This window comes from Nothobranchius furzeri, chromosome 1 (genome assembly GCF_043380555.1).
Source record: "Nothobranchius furzeri strain GRZ-AD chromosome 1, NfurGRZ-RIMD1, whole genome shotgun sequence".
In the NCBI taxonomy this organism is placed as follows: Eukaryota; Metazoa; Chordata; class Actinopteri; order Cyprinodontiformes; family Nothobranchiidae; genus Nothobranchius; species Nothobranchius furzeri.
Window position 1 is genome coordinate 75,631,941 of NC_091741.1, and position 16,306 is coordinate 75,648,246.

At 37.4% G+C, this 16,306-nt stretch overlaps 2 protein-coding genes across 2 annotated transcripts in view; one reads left to right on the plus strand and one right to left on the minus strand.

Moving 5' to 3' along the window:
• The first annotated feature begins 3,036 nt into the window (after positions 1–3,036).
• ppid (peptidylprolyl isomerase D) lies at positions 3,037–13,266 on the plus strand. The gene is made up of 10 exons (XM_015950951.3): positions 3,037–3,815; positions 4,657–4,797; positions 5,075–5,181; positions 9,098–9,286; positions 9,565–9,687; positions 10,352–10,458; positions 10,682–10,823; positions 12,018–12,104; positions 12,303–12,345; positions 12,873–13,266. Exons 1-10 carry the CDS (start codon positions 3,731–3,733, stop codon positions 12,959–12,961), a joined length of 1,113 nt encoding a protein of 370 aa, XP_015806437.1. The 5' UTR covers positions 3,037–3,730; the 3' UTR covers positions 12,962–13,266.
• The window catches only part of etfdh (electron transfer flavoprotein dehydrogenase), a 32,540-nt gene continuing 29,496 nt past the window's right edge, over positions 13,263–16,306 (minus strand). The window contains exons 11-13 of the mRNA XM_015950938.3: positions 15,480–15,662; positions 14,858–15,079; positions 13,263–13,830 (exon numbers count right to left, since the gene is read on the minus strand). Coding sequence (XP_015806424.1) covers positions 13,667–13,830; positions 14,858–15,079; positions 15,480–15,662 — 569 coding nt within the window. The 3' untranslated portion in view covers positions 13,263–13,666. The remainder of the gene's footprint in view (positions 13,831–14,857; positions 15,080–15,479; positions 15,663–16,306) is intronic.

Here is a 16,306-nt window from a genome sequence, read left to right on the forward strand (position 1 = left end):
TTTTGGTGTTCTGTTCACACTTGGTTGTTGTCTAAGCATGTAACAGTAAGTCCATTTAACTGGTCTACTATAAAAGTGGGGTTGTTTTTGAAGGACAAAAATCAAGAATTCTTGGTAAATGTTTTGATTTTGCTGGGAAAACATTTTACGGTATTCACAGATGTAAATTCATCAAGGTTAAGCCTCATTTAAGCGGATGGAAAAAGGACTTGGAACTGTTTAAGAAATGTTTATTTTATATGGAGAAGAGAGATGCCCAGAGACTATCTTCTTTGTTGGATATTTTCAAACTTCAAGAATAAGGCCCTCACACTTTCATGTTTTTATGTTAGTTACCTTTTCTTTGGGTTTGTTATTGTAATTCTGTGGTAAAAGCTGATTCAACACGTTTAGATACTGATAGAATGTTTGCCCTGTTTGTTGTATAAAAAGTGTTCTATAAAAAAAAACATACTCTGTGGGTTTCAAAGAGGAAAGGTAAGGATGAAATTAACTAATGTTTGTAACCGTTCTTAGTTCTTAAATGTAGACACTATAGCATTTAAAGCTTTACCAGAGAATTGCTGCAAAGTCACCGTGTTTCATAGCTTATTGTATCAATATTAACACGCAGTCTTAAAACTAATGCAGGGAGTTCACAAGCTAACACAAAAGCTACATCAATAAAGCAGTCAGCAATTGTAGCTTAGCTTTAACATAGCTATTTGATTTTTCTGATCTCCCTGTTTGTTAAAACAGTTAAAGTAATAATATTAACTTTATATATAATTGAGATATGATATAAAGACCACGATTTCTAATACTGACTTGACTGAAACGTTATTAATATCCTTATTTTTTATTAAAAAGCCTTGGATTTTCAGAAATTTGTAAGTGGTTTCATTCACTAGTTTTCATATGAGGCTGAAGTTAGCTTCCGATTCCAGGTTCCGATTTGGGAAATGGCTAAAGGGCTAATACACCCAATTTTTCTCCACTCTGACCATGTTTAATCTACTCTAGCTCATAAACTACAACACATGCACTCTTCAAATCTGTTTTAGATTATTCTAGGCTCGTGGCAGAATGCATAAAGTTTGTGATTTGTTAAACCTTTTTCTGATTTGTGAAACTTCAAAAAAGACAGTTTTATGCATTTTTTAAGTATCTGGTCCACACTGGAACTGGTCATGTGCACCCAAAAATGTAGTTTTTTTCTTGACAAGCTTAGCTTTCAATATCTCTAAATATTTTTAAGTTATTGTGTTTAAATGATTGAAAAAAGGTATGTAATAACAAAAAAAAATTGATTTTGCTTCAGAAATGTATAAATGGAAAATGTAACTGTACATGAACAAACATTCTGATATAGCAGAAATGAAACTCAACATGTATTACAACCTTGTATGGCTTTTTGAATATGTACGGCTTTCAAAAACATTTGACAGTGTATTAATTAATCCTTGTGTGCATTTTTTTCAGGTGACAAAGTGTTGGAAAAATGGGAGGGGATGAATCGATATGCAACAGCTGAGAAAGCCATGCTTCAGCGAATTCATTTCTACCCAAAATAAAATGGTTGTGAAATTGTTCCTATTGTTTTACTGTCTTTCACTCAAAATAATACTAACTAGCCAAATAGTTATCAGCTGTAGTAGTTAAATTCTGTTGCAATGAGCTGCTGTGATACACAATAGGACAGTGTTATGGATATTTTGTAACAAATTTTTGTTGCTGGTGAAAGAGGAGTGTTGCTGAAATGTTTTTCACTGCTTCTGAGAGTCCTGTAGCGATTGGTGTAGGTCAAAAGTTCATCTTGGGCTTAGCAATAAAACTGAATATTTAGCAAGAACTATTTTGTTTGCACATCTAGAAAATTCTTAGTTTAATGTGTTCTCATTTTTTTTCCATACATGTTTTTTATTACTTTACAGCCTTTTATTGTAATTATCATATATATGTGCTACTGTCATAAAAATTCCCTGTGTGAAGGACAAAGGGATTTACTATTCAATTTTCAACGTAGGTAATGAAGTTATTTAAAAGTTTGCCAGTCCAAATTTGAAGAGAAAAAAAAACTGAAATAAAAAAAAGCTTTTTCCGGTAAGTTCTGTTTAAAAAAACTACTTCCTGTGAAAGTAATGACTTCTGGTTAAGGTAATGACCCACCGTATCATTTTTCTCTTAGATATGTATACATAACAGATATGTATACATATCTAAGTGAAAAACGACATGTACGGTTTTTCTCGTCAAATCCAAACTACTTCCTGCAAAGGTAATGACCCGATGTCTTGTTTTTCTGGCTAAAACATTCTTCTCCTAACTGACTACAAAATAAACAAACTCCCCATCAAACTTTCAGAGTTCCATAAACAAATTTTATTGTATTGGAAAATGATATATGTACATAACTACTCACCATACTCTATAATCATTTGGAACAATCAATTGATATTGCTCCAAAACAAATCACTATTCTATAAAGATTAGTTAGATAACAATATATGGTCTATTATACACTTAATGGATGAAGATGGTCAGCTCTTGAATTATGACAATCTCTGCAGAAGATACAATTTTAAAGCTTCTGAACTTGACTTTAACAGGTTACATAATGCACTTCCAAAACAATTTATCATCCAAGCCCGAGAATATCTAAAACATCAATGTTCTATTCCAACCCTTCCTATCTTATCTATTAAAGGTCTTCTGTTAACTGACAGAAAATGCAACAATCTTACAATAAGATCAGCCTTAAATGAATCTCTATTTCCTGGAAAAACAAACGAAAATAACATAATTTACAAATTTGATAAAACGTCTGTTGAGAAAATAAGAACTATCTACCTAAAATTACCTATACCACCGAAAGCTAAAGAAACCCACTTTAAAATAATGAATGCAATCTATCCTTCAAAAGAAGTGTTAAGAGCTCGTTTTAATATTGATAGCAACAACTGCTCTTTTTGCGAAAATCACATAGAAACTGTAGATCATATATTTTACGAATGTCAGAAAACACATTTGTTCTGGAAAAAGCTAGAGGTGTGGATCAAAACTAAAATACCCATCCTAGTTCACATCACTAACGATATGATAATATTTGGAATTATATTCAATAATAAAGATAAAGAACTCTGCTATAATATCATCCTCTGTTTAGCCAAACTTTCCATCCATAAACAACGAATTTTACAATCATCCCCTGTCTTCAATGTTTTTTAATAGAATTTCAAATATATTTAAAACCCCTGAAACACTTCAACAAATATAGCGAAAATCTATATAACATGTTAGCTGAACTTCCAAAGTGAGTTCCTAATTCTATGATAAATGCTGTACCCTCATTGAAAGCTGTACTCAACTTGTTCTTTATGCTCTTTTGTTTCTTGTTGTTGTCTTTTAATGGATATTTACAAATGTTATAGCAAGTTAACTGCTCCTTTTGAATTTGAGTTTTGGACTTAACATTGTCAAAGTGCCATATTTGTTTGTAAATTTACTAAATAAAAAAAAAGTGCAGACTGTCCTCCAGCAGAACAACTGTTTTCCGGAGTTTTGAGAAAAAAAGTCTTGTTTTTCCGGTTACGTAATTTCCGGTAGACGCCATCTGATGGGAGCGGTCATGAGTTGGGTTTTATTTTGAAGTTCTTAGATCGGAAGTTGTAACTGCTTTCCATTCATAAGGTTGAGCCTGTTCCCCTGCACCGGCCGATTAGCAAGAGCAGGTGAAGCTTTCTGTTTAAAAATGTCTCACCCGACACCGCTCGAAAAACCCTCCAAACCCGACAACCCTCGCGTCTTCTTCGATGTTGACATTGATGGAGAAAGAGGTTAGGACATTTTAAATAAAAATCAAATGACAGTTTTCGGCTACTTCAGCTGCTAGCCACGTTAGCACAGTGCCATTTTGGTTATTTCCAGTGACTTATTTAGTCCCATCTGTTTGTTCATGCTCGATCTTCACGTAATGCCAATAAACCAAGTTATTGACATGTTAATGTGAGCTGAGTGTATTGTCTTGTCGTTGCTTGTGTTGTGAACACATACACCACGTGTAGCTGATTGACCGTGATAGAAATAGTGCATAAGCCAGCTACTCAGCTGTTATGATGCAACAGTACACTAATCACAATATATTTGTCATTTACTAAGCATTTAAATATTGTATTCGCAAAACAGCTATTTGCTTTTGTGTGATGCTTCCATGTTGATGTTAAAATTTATATTGAATAAATATTTTTTCCTATGTGAGAAATATATAAAAAAAAGTGAAATCATTAAAAACGTCGTTTGATCTTCTAACCAGTGGATGCCCTGACAGGTTTACCTGATGTGTGTTCAATGCTCACAGGGGCCAACATATAGGGGCAGGCCTCTCAGTTAAATGTTAAAGTGCATGAACTTAAATTTAGAAAGCAAGTCTAACTTGTCTAGAAGGGTTTCAGATCTTATAATAAAAAGCTATTTAGGTATAACTTGGAGGCATAGTGAAAATAATTATTTAAATGTAGCTTACAGAAATGTAAAAAAAAGGCCTAAAATATCTTAGTTTTATCTGAATTAAAGGAAGAAATCAGCAGCAGTTATTTTCTCTACATTCTAAGTACACATTAACAGACTTTGTGATATCTTGAAACTGAAGGTGGTCTTGACCGATTTCTCCATCTCCAGCTGGCCGGATTGTTCTGGAGTTGTTTGCTGATGTCACCCCCAAGACTGCTGAAAACTTCAGAGCGCTGTGCACGGGAGAGAAAGGCATTGGAAAATCGACAGGGAAGCCTCTGCACTTCAAAGGATGCCCTTTTCACAGAAGTAAACAGCCTTGAACCTTTCACTTTGTTATATTTATATTTAGTTGAGTTGGCAGGAAACCTTGAAGTTAGAAATAAAGGTCCATGGCAGATGAAGAGCCAACAAGTTCAGCAACAATGAAGTAATTTAGAAAACTGCGCTTGTAATTGTTAAATGATTAAATGTTTAAATTGTACTAAATTATCCACCATTTTGACCTTAAACATATATCGTTCATCTTTATCACCCCTAATGATTTATTGTGGAAAAATAAGTTGGCTTTGAATTCTTCTGGCAGTCATCAAGAAGTTCATGATCCAAGGAGGGGACTTCTCTAACCACAACGGCACGGGGGGCGAGAGCATCTATGGGGAAAAGTTTGAGGATGAAAACTTCCACTACAAGGTAAGTTATTTATCACTAAAACAATATGGACTCTGCTGAGGGAGTTTCTCTTCTGACCTAGGAAATCTGTATAGAGTGGTAGAAGATGGGCTAAAATCTTTAAAGGGTTGCAAAATATGGCATAAATCACTATCTTATCACACAAAAAAATAAAATAAATTACCACTATTTTTTCCCCTGTTAGTTCACCATTATTTATCTATCCATACATTGGTTTTGGGTCACCATTTTATCAGCTTAAGTTATAATTGGTGTAACCAGAAATGTGGCATTCACATCTGTAATATAATCTCATCTGTAATAAGCAGTAATATCTGATTTACCACTAATATTTTACTGCTGCAGCCCAGAGAGATAGCAAGGCTTTCTTTCAGGGTGGCAGCTGCCATCCTTTGTCACCCCAGTCGATCCACCCCTCTGTAAAGAAATCAAATGAAAAAAGTCTTAGGACCATTGTCGTGGATTTCATCAATATGTTTATCAATAACCCATTTCCTATAGTCGGAGAGAAAAGGGAGACAATGAACAACAAGTCAAACAGTTATAACTGTGGCAGATGCACGAGGCAAAATGCACCGAACATCCGGTCACAGAGTTTATTTATAGAGAGGGAGAGATTGTGTGTGTGTGTGTGTGTGTGTGTGTGGGAAGTCGAGAATGTGTGTGCGTGTGTGTGTGTGTGTGTGTGTGTGAGTGAGTGAGTGGCTTGCTAATTTGCTAATTTCCTGCTAATTTGCAGGAAATATCTAGAAGAAAGTAGCTAAGGGTCCTCAGAAATGTAGCTAGGTTCATCACTAGGCGTTAGGAACAGCGACAAAGTCGCTGAGTTGGCACTGCCTCTCTATATGCTGCTAAAGCTACGGATAGCAAATGCTACGGGCTATGCATGAGCGTGAATGCGCATGAAGCAGCCTGCTCGACCCGAGCATCTCTCTTTTTCTGTGATTTTACAGAAAAACAGGCAATCACAGTAAAAATGCCAGGGCTCATTCTACAGGACCAGGGCATTGCAGGAGAATGTATGAAGAAGAAATGTATTATTTCTATACATGTTTTGACTGTCAAACTTCCTTATAGTCCCTTCAAAGCTATGGGACATTTTTATTTGACTTTAAACTGGTCATGCTCCAAAAATGCAAATTTACAATGTAAAATAAAGTGATTCTAAAACTGTAAACAGAAGCAATCTTTTGACCAAAAGGCAACATTTATTTTTACTTACCTTGTAAAATATAACAAATCTGTAGTTATCTAACAGTAGCTTTGAAAGCAATACGGTCAAATAATTTTCAAGTATGTGTAGAAACAAGTTAAATGAGTAATCCTGAGCACTCATTTATCAACTTAGAAAATAAATATGAGAATATCTCAAATTTCTGAGTATGGAAAAAATTACATTAAAGTGCCCTCTTATCAGCAGATTCAAACATAAATCATCTCAATTTATGGGACCACAAAAGTAAACGGAGTACTGACTCTCCTAACAAAGATCAAAAAAGTGCATCTCAAACCTGTAACATGCCAAATATTTGAGTTCTTGGAATCGATTCGGAACCTTTGTGAATCGATTCTGAATCTTTATAAATAAGAATCCCGATTCAGACTTGAATTGATTTTTTTCAGCACCTCTGCAAAGCATTTAAAAGTTCCCAGGCTGTGAATACATGAAGAATGAACCCAATTTAAACTTTTTAAATGTAAATTCCCTACAGCAGCTTTAATCTGATGTCTCATTTAATTTTACTTCCAGACTGTTTCTCCCCATGTTTTGATCACAAAGCCCGCTAATCGGAGATCAGTTCCTACATTTGACAGACGCCAGGAGATTCAGATAACAACAGCCGATATTTTTAGAGTGTTCGAAATGCAGTTTTGAATTCAACAGGTACTGCATACCAGATTATATTCACCCGAGTGCGATTGTCATCCGCTGAACTCCCTTGTCTTATTTTAACATGTCAGAGACAAAGATTTAAAAAACAAAAATAAGGAGATAAAATGCAATTTGACAATAATTGTTAGTTTTAGTTGGTCTGGGATTTAATCAATTTCCCTCTGGGATTAATAAAGTATTTTTGAATTGAATTGAATTGATTACTGTTTGGCCAAAATATACACTCTTAGCTTTTTTATTTGGGCACTCATTTTACTACCAAGTACTGATAGTTGGTGTCTCAAATTGAGGGGTTCCACTAAACCCCTTTCCCTTCAGCCACTAAAAGTGACACAGTTCATAGTTCAAATCATTTTAATCACCAGATACCAGAAATGAAATATTTGGTTAGTGCTTAACCTTTTGATGCATGAATTATAAAATCTTCAACCATGATTATTTAACAATGTTTTTCATTTATCTTTAGGTGTGAATGAAACAAATTTCAACAAATATTGTTTGTAACATTTAATAATTTACAAATTATTTTACTACATGTCCACCTCTGTGGACAGCGTGCATTCTGAACATGGAATATGTTGACTGGACTTACTGAAGGCCACACGGAGGGTCTCAAATGCAATAAAGTACTCAACAGCTGTGCTTAATAGCAAAAACAAATAAGTAAATCACAATTTTGAGAACCTGTTCAAATTATATTTTTCATCTTTATTTCCTAGTTATAACCATCAGGCCGCAATTGATCTTGATGGCTTAGACTCAGAGAACAGAGGGTCACCGGATGGTGTGGAGATGTTTAAAACCTAAATTGGCTTCACTGGAGGACTTGAATGATCGGTTACAGACTGAAGGCAGAGAGGAAAATTATCTCTGCCTGACCCAAACAAAGTCTTGTTATCCAAATCTGACGCCAGCCTTCAGCTGCAGCTAACAACAACCCCCACGAAGGAAGGAATGCAGACAGATGCTGTGAAAACCCGACCCCCCCGCCTTCAGATTGTGGACTTCTGCCTAGCAAGGTCATCAGCCTGCAGGAATCAATGTGCTCTGTGCTCCTCCCAAGATCTCCCTCACACCTGTGGCTACAGTTGGCTGAGCGCCATACAGGGCTGCTCCCGCTGGGGAAACAGGATCCCAGCCCCCCCCCCCCACTCCCTATCGGAGTCTCATGTTGTGAACTGTGATGTTCGTACTTATATGTTTGAAGTGTTTTTTTTTTTTTTGCATAGTAAAGCTACGCCCTGCCGGGAGTAACTCTGGTATGCCTTTTTTCCCTCCCCCAATTTATCCTCATCTATTAAGGTAGCGCGACTCGTGTTGCGAAGGACCACAGTCACCAATTCTTGTCATGTGTCTTGCCCATGTATGTCTGATCTCTGAATTGTGTGTACTGAAACTCTAATTTCCCTCTGGGATTAATGAAGTTTTGATTGATTGAAAAAACAACTTGCCTCACCAAATCTCTCCACTCAGGGCTTGAGTTCGTGGATCCACATTCCTCCTAACGACATCAAGACCTCACCGACCCCCCAGCAAACGCTGGATTATCGCTGGATTAGATTTAGGTTGTCGACAGTCCTCCGGCGTCCGTTCTTGGCACCGCGAGGTGATGGGACCCCGGCTTTCGAAGGACCAAATAATGTCATGGATTTCATCAATATGTTTATCAATAACCCATTTCCTATAGTCGGAGAGAAAAGGAGGACAATGAACAACAAGTCAAACAGTTATAACTGTGACAGATGCACATCTGGTCACAGAGTTTATTTATAGAGGGAGAGATTGTGTGTGTGTGTGGGTGTGTGTGTGTGTGTGTCTGAATGAGTGAGCATGCAGAGAGGTATAGAGCAATACATTTACATTCAGCTGATTGAGTCCATGATCAAGAATTAATTAACATAAGTTTTTCCATAACAACCGTAAAGACATCCTTAAAGTAGTTAACGTTAGTCTTTAAAGTGATAACGTTCATTTTAGTCTTAAAGCAGTTTTTTCTTCTGAATATATTGTTTTTCATTCTAGCACGACAAAGTGGGTCTACTAAGCATGGCCAATGCCGGGCCAAACACCAACGGCTCTCAGTTCTTCATCACCACTGTCCCTACGCCACACTTGGATGGGAAACATGTTGTCTTTGGGCAGGTGTTGAAAGGGATGGGAGTTGTAAAAATGCTGGAGTCCACTGAAACAACAGATGATACTCCTTTAAAGGTAATTACATTTTTTACCCAAATAGCTTTTGTTTGTAATCAGACCTTTAGCACCTATCCACGCTGAGATCAGAAAGTGGGACGGTGTTTTTTCTTAAATCTTTTAAAGGTTTTATGCCACAATAAGACAAAATAAAAGAATGACCTGGAAAAACTGTGTAAATGTATAAGCTCCAGCTTTAGGAATGCATTACATCATCAAAAAATCACCACGTATGTTTTTGCCAAAATTTTCAGCCCCAAATAAAATTCTCCCTGTGACATTTTTGGCATTTTCAGGCCTGCATCATAGCTGACTGCGGTGAGCATAAGGACGGGGACAGCTGGGGCAGTGCACTGAGCGATGGAACGGGAGATGCCCACCCAGACTTCCCCGAAGACTCCGACATCGACTTTAAAGATGTGAGTCTCAGGGAGGTTTTTGATCTTCAAGTGCGAGGGTTAACTCTGGCAGGCAGCATCAGACGGCTCCTTGAGGACCACCGTGTCATTCTCAGAAACATGTCTGTGGGGTGTCTTATGCAGAGTCAGCTGAAAGGACAGATACAAGTTTTATTATCAGGTTCCAGGACGTGTTTAGACTAGAAAACACTGGAAGCAGTAGGAAGACTTGCTAGATTTGAACGGATGTCCTTAGAAAAATAACTTTGGAATAAAATGACTTGGTCTGGTGGGGGTTTGTTTTATCTCAACAGTCTCTTAGTTGTTTTAATGAAAATATGTCAAAATGTGATCTTGTGTCCTCTAAATTGAAAGACTTTGTTTTAAAAAAAAGAAGAAAAAATGTATTTAATGTTTCCAAGCAGTTATCAGTAGAACCAGGTAGCTACAGCAGATTAAATACATTTATCAACAATCCTCAGCTCTGACTGAATGTCTGTAGGGTTTACTCCAGCGTTTACCAATATCTACTAAACCTCATTTAAAAAGCTACAAAACCATAACTACTGCTTCATGAGTTATTGGTTTCTCTAATCACGTGGGACGAGTTCCATCTGAGGAGAAAACAGGAATCAGTGTGAGACCAGAGGGAGAGCGGGTAACTCGCTTCATGTTCATCTTTCAGGTTGACAAAGTTCTGTCTGTTGCTGAAGATGTGAAGAATATTGGAAACGTCCTTTTTAAGAACCAAGACTGGAAAGCTGCAGTCAACAAATATAGCAAAGCCCTCAGGTAAGGCAAGATGTCACAGAGTTTGTGGTTCACTTTCAGTCACAGTCGTCCTCAGAGAGTAGGGAGAATTTCTTAGGGAGCAGCTGTGAAATGAATGATTTCAGATCATTTGCATAATTTTAAAAATATCAACTCAGAATTTCAAGCAAGAATTGTTCTTTTAAAACACTTCCTGTGTTGCATCAGCGGCAGTAAGCCTTCTGTTGACTTTGTATTTATTCAGGTATCTGGAGACGAGTGGGGAACAACTGGAGGAGGAGGCCCAACACAAGCTGGAGCCCACGGCTCTCAGCTGCCTCCTCAATACGGCTGCTTGTAAGCTGAAGATGCAGCTGTGGCAGGAAGCTCTGGATAGCTGCACTGAGGTGACATGAGCCAGGGAAAGCAAATCTTTACCGTAGTTAAGACCCTGCAATATGAATTCTAGCTTCTACACTCCCACAGATAAACACCAGTAGATTTGCATAAATAAATTCATAATTTCAAATGGTTACCAAAACCTAGTTGGTGCATCCTGGCCAGTTGACTGAGGCAAAAAGTTGTTTAAAATATCACCTAGAACCAGTTTAAAGGCTGTATCGCAAATGTTTATGCAGGATTGTTACATTCTGAAATATCTGAAGGGGATTTAGGACAAGATAAAAATAAAGTGCAGTAATTTAAACTGTTCCATTTGTTATATTGTACGGTAGGACAATAAAAAATCAATACACTAAAATATTGCTCTATTTCATGTTGATACTGAATCCATACATTGTGTGTGTGTGTGTATATATATATATATATATACAGATATATATATATATATATATATATATATATATATATATATATCACACACATCTCAAACAATTAAAAGAGGTAACATAACATTTTATATGTACTCTTCCATATTCCTAATACATAAAATAAGACATAATGGAAAAAATAAATTATATAAATTGAGAAGGAATGAAAAAATAAATAAAAAATAAACAACAAAAAAACATGCAGTAACATAAAACCGTTTGAGAGGGGACTGGAAGAAGCAAAAGCTTATCTAGTCCAGTCCTAGTTCAGTCAACTCTATAACTCACATTAACCAAAACATTTTTTTCTTCATACATACTTGAAATAATTTACATGAAATAATTTACTGTATTTGTTTTGGGGGTGCGATTGAAACTTCAACTGCCAGGTGGCAGTAGCATTTACCTCCTTTATTCTGACGGAACAACATGATCTCATGATATCACTGGAGGTGTCTTGGAAGCATCTGGCCTAAATTTTCTAATTAAATTCAGCCTTAAAAATTTCAAATATCTTCTGGCTTTTAACATCTCATTATCTCTCATGTGTGGTGGTTTAAATTGTATCGCCAGATTCTTGCCAATACACACTATTTTATGGTTTCTCCCTTCAAAGAGGATTACAGCTTACAAGTGATGCAATGTATGTGCAAATACATGTACACAAATAATGGGCTGCATTTGTTTTGCCTCTTCAGTTAGAATAGTTTACTAGCCAGTTGCCACCTTAGACATTTGTTAATCCCTGAAGATGTTTGTATTTTGTTGCAGGCTCTTGAGCTGAACCAGTCAAACGCTAAGGCACTTTTCCGGAGGGCCCAGGCCTGGCAAGGGTTGAAGGAACTTAATAAAGCCATGGTACGTTACTCAAAGCATTTCTTAATAGTCATCAAAGATGAGGAGTAGTAGAAACTAAAATATACAGATTAATAGCAAAACTGTAAAAATAATAGAATTGTAAATGTGAACTGTTTTCATGTCTTTTGTACTTAGAATGAATGATTCTACTAGTTTGATTCATTAAATTATTTACTTTGCTTTTCTCTTCATGCATAGGTTGATCTAAAGAAAGCTCAGGAAATTGCTCCAGAGGATAAAGGTAATAACCATCCTACAAAACAAGTACTGTATAAACTAAATCTATTTGATGTTAAATATTTTGTGTTGATTTTCTAAGATAATAAATGTATTAAGCTTATATAGAAACCAATCACAACACACAAGACAAAGAAAAACAAGTTTTTGCCTGAAGGTGCGCTCATCAGTCTAAGTCAGGTGCTAGCTGCATCCAGACAGAAAATGGAAAACAAAAGATAAGGGGTTAGCAGGGATGGTATTTCTTACAGATTAATATTTATTATGCAGCCTGATCCAGGAAACTGCTGTTTTACCCCCTTAAAGTCGTAAATTAATAAGAAAACCACAATATATTAATTATTAGATGAGATTTTCTGAATTTGAGTAAGACGATTGTGATGGGGTTGTACTCTGAAGCAGCTAGTAGAAACGTGAGCTTTACTCGCTCCATTTGCTTTCAGAGGAAAGCTGCATTTACACAAGTTTAAAGTCCATGTTTATTCCTGAAAAATAAATTCAAACCTTTTTCTTAAACTCTTCTTTTGACAGCCATCATTAACGAAATGAAGAAAGTTCATCAGAAGATCCAAGAAGAGAAGGAGAAAGAAAAGAAGATCTATGCCAAAATGTTTGCTTGAGTATTTATGCAGCAGGTTGCTAATGTTTCTGGTGACCTGTATTACCATTCGATGGTTCCCGACCCCCCCCATGAGTGAGTGCAACCGTCTGGGTCCAGCTGTAACTGAAGTGTTTTCATTGTGGATATTAAAGCTTTAATCTGATGCATTGTCCTCTCTGCTGCTGACAAACAGCAGGACCTCTGGCCTTTATTCTGCGGTCTTAAACTGTCTGATCCATTTCCTCGTTGGGTGTTTTGATACCTTCGGCTTTGTGTGATACATCAACGTGGTCATCAACAGGTCAATAAAAGCATTAGACAACCGTCAAGTGTTCTTTATTATTAGTGACACCATGCAATAGTTTTGTTTCTTAAGAAATGCCACCAGTGATGCTTAAACATTATTTGTACAGCTCCTTTAATTTTGCAACATAGAAATAAACTTAACTATTGCTGTTGGTCAAATATTCCTCTTAAAAACAAGAGCCAGTCTGATGAATTAAATGCCCCACAAAGGTAATGCAGAAACAGCTGGACTTCCACATGGTCCTGTTTTCAATTCTCAAGCCTGATAAAACGACACATAACTTAACTCTTGTACACCCAGACAGCAGCGAAGTACAATAATCATAATGAGGCACGTACTCTGGACCTTCCTGTGACCCTGAATGTGAAAATACTGTAAAATCCTTCAAGACAAACAGGAAAAACAAACAAATGAAGTTCACATTCCATTGTAAGCAGGTCCTCCGCCTCCTTCAGGCACCACCCAGTTGATGTTCTGACTCGGGTCTTTGATGTCACAGGTCTTACAGTGGACACAGTTCTGAGCATTGATCTGCAGCCTCATCCCATCTCCGGTTTCCACGGGAACGTACTCGTACACACCTGGGAGCACATATGTGAAAGAAAGGAAATCAGTCCGACTATAACTTACCTTCATTTCACTTTTCTAAGAGTTTAAACAAAGAAGTCCTGTCTTACATTTGTAAAAATAGGAAGCAACTTCAGTAAGGCTTGAGAGACTACGTAGTTTAACATAAAGCTTTAGCTGCAAGTCAATGTGGATGTGACGGCTTTTTTAATCCTGACCTTCAGTTAGCACTCACTGCTAATAGCAGATCTCTGACTTCTTGAGTGCTTTTGTATGACGCTACACACAATGAGCCTCTGATTGCTAAATGAAAAGGGAGGTTGTCCACCTAAAAGGACACAGAGACTTCCTATGCTCAAAAGACGTGGATCACTCGTTCAACCAATATGCTTGCAGTGGTCTCTAGTAGGAATGACAGCCCTGCAAGTCGTTTTACTAATTTACTATGAGAAAATGACCTTGGCAGCTTTTACAATAAACAGTTAATAATTCAAGTCTGTAACAAAACATTTATATATGGTAACGTTTCTGATAATGTCCAATCATTTTATTTCAATCTAATGTGGGCCTTGTGTACTAGTCAGATGAGAAACAATAGGAAATAAGCACCTTCCTTGTTTACCGTCACAAGTAGAGGAGCTGCCGATTCTTTTCACACTAGACAGCTAATTAAAAGGGATTTGAATAGATATGAATTCTTCTGCCACAATAATTATAACTATTTTAATATATTTGGTTAAAGTAGTCTTGTAGCTTGTAAACAATACAAGGCAATAATTTATTTTTTGCCCAAGTCACAAAGATGAAGAAAAAGAAATGAATGTAAAACTGTAATTCAGAAGTTATTATATTTAAAACTAACCAATTATTATGTTATTACGTTTTTTTGTCCAAATGAGCAACCAGTGAAAATATATTAAAAGCCCAATCTCATTTGCAACACTGTTGACGACGTTCCATTTTTACAGTCACACCAGGAAAAGAGGAACTCTTATCTGCACCTGACCAGATTTAGAGAGGACAGCATGGTGGCGGCGTTACCTGCAGGGCAGAAGCGCTGCTCAGGTCCGTCGTAAATGGCCAGGTTCCTGGCGACTGGGACGCTGTCATCCTTTAAGGTCAGATGTGGAGGCTGGTCCCCCTCGTGGTTGGTGCCACTCAGGGCCACAGAGGAGAGAAGGTCAAAGCTAATTTTCCCATCAGGCTTAGGATACTCGATGGGTGTGCAATCTTTAGCTGGTTTCAGCTGGTTTGCATCGATGCCTGCCACACATAGAGCACAGCAAGTCACCAGATGTTGATTTTCTCTGCTACAATGCACAATGACCCCAAGCTCCCCTAAAGATAAACGGCTGGCATTTTCTGGATACTACTGGTCTGAGTCAAGACAAGCTTAGTGATCAACTCCATGTTCACCTAATGCCATGGAAGCTTTGCTGCTTTGAAAACAAACAATACACTTTTATTTTTGTCTAATTACACTCCCCTTTCTCTCTGACAATGAGACAAACACCATGCTTGTGCTCATGAAGAGTTATTCTCTTCATACGTGACAAATACAGTTAGCACTTTGCTGCTACTGAGAGACAGAGTAAGCTCATAAAAATCCAAGCAACAGTTTGAAACTCACGGTTGTACAATAATTCAGCTCTTTAATGCTCACCACAGTGTTTGAGTGTCCAGGGCTCTTTTCCACGTAAGATCCAGTAGAAAATTCCAGTATAAACCATGCCACCATACAGGCCAAGGGGATTGTGGAAGGATGGCCTAATGTTCCTCACCGAACGCAGCTCCTTCCACACAGAGGAAGTTTTCAGGTTGTCACTGTACTCAGGTACATGGAGCCCTAGGGGAATTAAATCAGATATTGTTTCGGTTACTGATAAGGAAATGCGTGCGTTAAGCAGCGCGGTGTGTTGAAGCTGTCATCAGCTGATCAGGAGCTAAAGAGGCAGATGTTTTCATCCAAGCACATCACGGCCCGTGAAGAACGAGGAAGACGTGATGAATAGTCTACGCCCTTCTTAGCGTGACATCCCGAAGGTCCGCTCACCTGTTCTCGCGCAGACGTCACGATCTTCTACCTTCCTAGATCATCCAGCTGTAACCTGTTTCTGATCATGTCTTTAGTCCCGCTGTAACACTGATGCATCAGTCTCAGACGTCATGGTGCTCAGGTGTTATTAGAACTACCTGTGTGTGTTTACCACCCAGCTTCAGCTCTTCTGTGTGTGGGTCTGACCCACGTTCGTACATTTAAGTCCTCCATCAGGTTTGTGCCTGTTCTACCCTCATTTTAAAGGATTTTATTTGTTTATTTAACCTTTGCTAGATTACCAGCCACAGAAATGCTAAAAACACACAATTATGTGAAGCTGGAAAAAAAATAAAACACAATACAAAATTACATTTATTTCTGTAATTAAACTAGACTGAGAGACCATTTGAAGGCTCGGGAACCTTTACAGGTGTTTCTATTTGCAGTTTTAA